The 6,437-nt window shown below is 51.5% G+C and overlaps 1 protein-coding gene across 1 annotated transcript; it reads left to right on the top strand.

The window, feature by feature from the left end:
- The first annotated feature begins 4,553 nt into the window (after positions 1-4,553).
- On the top strand, positions 4,554-6,437 carry LOC123150768 (4-hydroxyphenylacetaldehyde oxime monooxygenase). Its single transcript, XM_044570599.1, has 3 exons — positions 4,554-4,936; positions 5,085-5,662; positions 5,758-6,437. Exons 1-3 carry the CDS (start codon positions 4,588-4,590, stop codon positions 6,370-6,372), a joined length of 1,542 nt encoding a protein of 513 aa, XP_044426534.1. The 5' UTR covers positions 4,554-4,587; the 3' UTR covers positions 6,373-6,437.

Raw genomic sequence — 6,437 nt, 5'->3', positions numbered from 1 at the left:
ACTCGGGGTATGAAGAAATGGCGGAAGAGAGCTACACTGGGGTGGACTCCGACAAAGTTTTCGCAAAGATGTGCGAAAACTGCCATGGTCAGAACGGCATTGGGGGTGAAGTCAAGGAGGTGGAATCCGTAGGTATTCATGATATCGCAGAAGAACTCAGATAAGGGAGGGCAGAGCCCACAGTAGAAGAACAATGCGAAGAAGGGGTATCCGTTTGGGGCCTTCTTCCAAGCGGCGGCGGGGAGTACCTTCGTGCGCGGATGCGCGCGCGTCTCCGTCGACCAGAAGAGGTAGTAGTTCTTCCTCGGCTCCTTCGCGGCAAGCTTGGGGGGGAAGACGGCCCGCTCCTTCCGCAGCGCCGCGAGCCGCTGCGCCTCGGTCGACTTCACGGCCTTCCCCTTGTCGGCTTTTGTAGCCATGGCGGGAGTGGTGGAGGAGGTCGACGGCGTTGGTGGTACTGGTGGCGATGGGGGCGGAGCGCTGCTCTCTCTCTCTCTCAGCTTTGGGAAGGCGAGGGAGCGGCGGAGATTTCTGAGATTGGAAACAGCAACTGGCAAATGGGCGAACTGCCCCTGTTTCCTCTGCTTATAAAGAGGGAGGGGGCGGACATTTCGCATTTCCGAATAAAGAAACCACCCACGATCTCCCCCACGACGCCGCATTCAACACGTGCCGTTCGGGGAGGGCGCGGTGGATACGGAGAAAGATACGGCGTAACCTAGGCCGCGCGTGCTCGTGCCCTGTTTTGGGCCTGGCCCAACAACGCTCGGCACCGTGTATGGCCCAGGCCCGGGGGCTCCTGTCGGTGTACTAGAGTAGGGGTACCCTAGTATCCCGAACTTGTGCACGGGCAGTCGCAGCGTCCCGCGGCAAGGCTTGCCGGGCGACCGCCAAGGTCCTCCGTGGTTCCTTTGGAGCCCTTCAAGAACAAAGTATCCAAGCCAAGGAGACAAGACCCCGACAAGAGGAGCTTGCCGGGAAGGCCAACCAAGGCAAGGCGCTTAAAGAGACAAGACCCCGGCAAGAGGAGCTTGCCGGGAAGGCCACCCAAGGCATCTCAAGGAACTTGTCGCGGCGCACCTCGTGTCCCGGCAAGGCCCGGTGAGCGACAAGCTCCCGGACGCGACAAGTCAACGACCGCGGCAAGACGCTTGCCGCGGCAAGCCACCACTCTGTGCCCGCGTTCCAGCACATCCTCCAACGTGTCACTCTGGGACCCTTCCAGGCGTGCGTGGCGGGAGGCTGAGCAGCCAGCGATGCGCAGTGGCGAGCGGCGCTGACAAGATTGCCATCGTGGCGAGCGGTGGCGTCCCTGACGGTCCCTTTTGCACTGTTTAGGCGACACAGACGGGCATTTAATGCCCTTGTCCCCTGCCGTCAGGGTTAGGTATGATACACTGTAGCGAGTAGCTGTACCTACCGCAGCACCTTTCCATTTTTACCCTTGTCTACGTTGCCACCTGTCGGTGACCCCTTGAGCATATAAAAGAAGGCCCATGCGCAACGTAGGGGGGGGGGCTGGTTAGCGAGTTAGCTAGTTAGCCAGTTCAGAGGACACTCACGCTCGGTCTCGCTAGCTGCTGGTGTGTACCGTAGCATTCCGTGCTCCCGAGCAAGAGATCAATACAAACCACAAGGCAGGAGTAGGGTTTTACGCATCCGTGCGGCCCGAACTTGGGTAACTGCTCGCGTGCTTCGCCTCGATCCGCTCTTTGCACGACCTCCGCCCTCACCGAATCGAAAGGGGCTCGGCCCGCCGGTCCCATAGGTGTTCGTGGATCAGTCCCCCGACAAACGGCAGATCAAGATGTGACTTGTCAAAATTCTAAATTCAGCCGCCTAACGTCTAGCCGGTCCCCAGACTTGATAGCAAAGTGCGCGTCTGTTGCAATGGATCCAAATGGACTACATATGCATGTTTACCAACTTGAAAAAAAAATCACCCTATTTTTTATTGGAATACATTCCTCTTAGCAAAAATAAATAAGTACTAGTAGGCGGATGCGCGGCGGCATGTCGCGCCCGTGCTTGAGCTTGTTGTTGATTTTTTTGGTTAATGTTTTTGTTTGAAAACTTGAGTAAAGCTAGCAAAGAATAAGAAGGGTGAAGGAGGTGGTGTGTGGAATCTGTGAAGACTGTGATGAAAAAGTGGTGGATTATATTGTCTGGTTGGAAGGTACATAGCTGCAAATAGTGGGAAAATGGTTTTGGTACATGTAATACAATAACATGAAACTGATCATCAGTTAGCGGGAACTAAAAATAACATAATCATCCGAACTGTAATCTTATTTTGCGGTGCGTTTGTTGAGATCCAGTGAATTATGGATTTATGATCAACCTTATCTATGAATATTATTTGAGTTTTCTCTGAACTCTTTTATGAATGATTAAGATAGCTTTGTATTTATCTCCGATCTATTGATTTGATTAAGAAATTGCCCTACTCATGGTTTAAGTTTATGGATGATCATAAATTTTTTTATTGGATTGAATTTTGCATCTAGAAATCTTTTAGATTCTACCGCGGGAGTTACTTTTATGAAAATTACATTTGAAGAAGCTATTAAACTCCTAGATAATATTATGGCTAATTACTCTCAGTGGCATACCGAAAGATTTTCTATTAGTAAAAAAGTGCATGCGATTGAAAAAATAATAATATTTTGAGTGAATATTTTAATATTTGATGCGAGGTGGTGCTCAGGCTGCGCTGAATTCGTCTCGCTGCCCCTCTTCCGCAAAAAATACCCTCTTCCTTCTCTCCCCCGAAAACACAGAGGCGAGGAGATGTCTGCGCGGCAAGCCGAGGAAGATGCGGGCAACGACGCCCGCGTCCCCTCTGCTGCCGGACCTCAATCTCCCCGCCCCTTCCATTCTCTCTCCGAGCTCCCCTTCCGCCGCGTCGAAGCTGCACACGGGGCTCCCCCGCCGTCGCACGCTGCATCGCCTCCACCGCGGCCTCTGCATCTTCACCCGCGACGCTCTCCCTGGCGGCCGCCATGCGGCGTGGTGGAAGGGAATGCCAGCGGAGAACCGGCACCCACTCTTCCTTGCGCAGTGGTCGCTGGTCCTGGTAGTGAGGGGCAGATGTTCGACGAAATGCTGGACAGATGGAGCGGCACTTCTGGACGCTGGTTGTGTTCGATGAAAGGCCCAGCAGAGGAGAAGCTTACTGAAGCACTCGAGGAATCAATGCAAAGTCTTGGCCATTAGTGATTCGGGAGACGATGCTGAGCTCAGCTCGACGGCATGCTTGACAGGAGGCGCGCATGTACAGCCGGATGGTTCGAGCTGCAGACATGTACTTCAGAACGGAGGGAGTATGTATCCAGTGGCATAGGACTGAATCAATGCAAGGGCTTCATGTATGTATCCAGTGACATAGGACTGAATGCTTGACAAAAGGCGTGCATGTACAGTCGGGTAGCCGGTCGCACATGGAGCCTGCCTTGCCGCCATGGAGTGAAGGAGTGCTGGGCTCCTTTTGGTGGCTCGAGAGCGTTGCATTCGGTGAAGATGTTTAGTGCTGCAGAGTGCAGACATGTGTATCCAGTGGCTGTTTTACATGGACTGGTAGCAACTGGAGACACAGTTGAATCGGTTGGTCGACACAAGCAGCTACATTTGGAAGTTGGGCCACCACCTCTCCTAAAGTCAGTGTTCGTCTTCTATCAGTCAGACAAGTTGTCAAGAGAGATTATTATAGAAACAGGAAGGGGGGCGTCTCTTTTTTAGATCAATGCAATTCCAAAGTTTGTCATCCAATCATGATTTGGAATTGAATCCTAAGATTCTATGAGAAACAACGGAATTCGTATTTAGACCCATTTCAGTTTTCTTGGTGAGTTGTATTCCAGCCCAATGCTCTCCAGTTCATACATCCAGACAGAGCCCAAGTTTCAACTCAAGATATATAAGCCTGATTGTTTTTTTTTTCAATGTTCACAGTTTTGTTTTTCAAAACCTAGAATGTGGGTTCGGGCGTGCACCATTGTAAATATGCTTATTGACCTAGAAAGTAGCATGTTTATATTCAACATGCTATCATATTATCGACTGTGAGAACGAATCAGTGAAAGGCTACATGTATCTATTGATGCGGAGGCCGGGTTTTTACACTCTTTTAAACTGTGCTCCTGATACTTGTATCTTCCGCCAGCGGTAGGAACCGAGATGGGTCAGTTGCAGTTCTCCGACCACTAATTACCGACGAGTTCCCTTCTAATAGTTTACCCATCTAGCTAGCCAGCGAGTCTTCTATCTGCTCTGAATTATTTCCTTGTGATTTGTCCATACAAAGGATTCCAAATTGAGTATTAATATTTTGTGCACGTGCACTGTTTCTCAAAGTCCAATGCGTGATAGGCGTGATCGAGACTGAAAGATATTGCAGACAAGTTTCTGCGTTGGCTGAGCCCCATGGTGATCACGACCTGCCAAACTCTCCACAGGCACCTCAATCATTCACCCGCACTGCACAGCCCAATCAGTGAAGACGGGAACTAACTCAATCTCTCATCTCTCTCTGTGTATATATCCAGCTGCCCAGCGTGCTCCACTGTCTTCTCCAAGAGCGCAACAACAATGGCGCCTGATCTTAACCCCTCTCCAGAACTCAAGCATGCCCTCCTGTGGTCTGTACCACTACTCATCATAGCTCCCACGGTGATCTTCTTGTACATGCAAGCTGTTGGCAAGAAGAAGAACGCCATCCGTCTTCCTCCGAGTCCCCTGAGGCTGCCAATCATAGGGCATCTGCACCTGATGGTGCACGAGCCCCACCGGTCGCTGCAGAGGCTGGCCCGCAGCCTCGGCCCGGTCGTCCACCTGCAGCTCGGCGGCGTTGCGGACATCGTGGTTTCGTCGCCTGAGGCTGCCAAGGAGGTGCTCAAGACGCACGATGTCCATTGCTGCAGCCGACCCTCATCACCAGGCAAGTTCAGAAACATTTAGAAAAATAATGAAGATTCTGTAAACATCAACAATTGTTTGAAAATATATTCGTAAGTAAATAAAGTTGCATACTAACTCATTGTTGTTTGTGCTGGAATGGAATATCATCATCTATTTGAATCTTTCAGGTGCAAAATTAATTACATACGGCCAACAAGACATCGCGTTCTCACCGTACAACGCAAGCTGGCGCGAGAGGCGCAAGCTGTTCGTCTCAGAGCTTGTAAGCAGCAAACGCGTCCAGTCCTTTGCTCACGCACTAGAAGCTCAGGTCGGCGAGCTGATCCAATCACTCTCACTACGGTCTCCGCCGACGGAGCCCGTCAACCTCAACGAGACCCTCTTCACGCTCATCGACGGCTTCATCGGCACGGTGGCGTTCGGGAGCATGAACGGCGCCAAGCTCATGAAGTACGCCAAGTTCCAGCAGGTGTTCAGCGAGGCCATGATCGCCCTTTCCGCCTTCTCCGCGCAGGACTTCTTCCCGGCGTCACCGATGAGCCGGTGGTTCGATAAGCTCGTCGGGCTGGAGGCGCGATACCAAAGGATATTCCTAGAGCTGGACTCGTACTTCGAGATGGTGCTCAGCCAGCATATGGATCCTGGGAGGGTGAAGCCTGACAAAGATGACCTTGTGGATGTGTTGATCAGTCTATGGAAGGGGCAAGGGAAGGTCACAAAGGACCACCTCAAGGCTCTTCTAATGGTACTAAACCTGTTCTTCTCTGAAGCTAACACTGCATATACATTTTCTTATACTTTTTTACTAATGATAGTGTGGTTACATATTCTTTTGATTAGGATACATTTATCGGTGGCACGACGACGAGCTCGGTGACATTGTTGTGGGCTATGTCTGAGCTAATCAAGAACCCGACGGTGATGCAGAAGGCACAAAGAGAGGTAAGGAGTTTGGTTGGCGGCAAACAGAGACTAGTGCAGGTTGACGACCTCTCTAAACTCAACTACCTGAAGATGGTCGTCAAAGAGACACTGCGCCTCCACCCGCCCGCGCCGCTGCTCGTCCCTAGGGAAACCATGGACCATGTGAAGGTCCTTGGGTACGACATCCCCGCGAAGACAAGGATCTTCGTGAACGTGTGGGCCATGGGGAGGGACCCTGCCTGCTGGGAGAAACCTGAGGAGTTTTACCCGGAGAGGTTTGACGGCATGGACACTGATTTCTATGGATTGCACTACGAGCTCCTTCCGTTTGGCGCCGGGCGGCGGATCTGCCCTGCTATCCCCATGGGCGCCACAATCGTCGAGTTCACGCTTGCTAGCTTGCTGCATTCGTTCGACTGGGAGTTGCCTGACGGCATGAGGAAAGAAGACGTGAGCATGGAAGGGACTGGCAGACAGGTTTTCTGTAGGAAGACTCCTCTGTGTCTTGTTCCATCTGTTAATACTGGCTAAAGCATGAATTTAGACTATGAAACCACATCTTGTATTTTCTAAAGGAGATAGCAGTATTTCTCGCT

The sequence above is a fragment of the Triticum aestivum genome, chromosome 7A, assembly GCF_018294505.1.
Source record: "Triticum aestivum cultivar Chinese Spring chromosome 7A, IWGSC CS RefSeq v2.1, whole genome shotgun sequence".
Classification (NCBI taxonomy): Eukaryota; Viridiplantae; Streptophyta; class Magnoliopsida; order Poales; family Poaceae; genus Triticum; species Triticum aestivum.
Note: the sequence above shows the minus strand (reverse complement) of the source record. Positions and strands in the feature narration are given on the sequence as shown.

Coding starts and splice junctions, on each gene's coding strand:
- LOC123150768 (XM_044570599.1), top strand. CDS start 4,588: ATGGCGCCTGATCTTAACCCCTCTCCAGAACTCAAGCATGCCCTCCTG. Junction 4,937..5,084: donor CAGCCGACCCTCATCACCAG/GCAAGTTCAGAA, acceptor TGAATCTTTCAG/GTGCAAAATTAATTACATAC. Junction 5,663..5,757: donor ACCTCAAGGCTCTTCTAATG/GTACTAAACCTG, acceptor TCTTTTGATTAG/GATACATTTATCGGTGGCAC.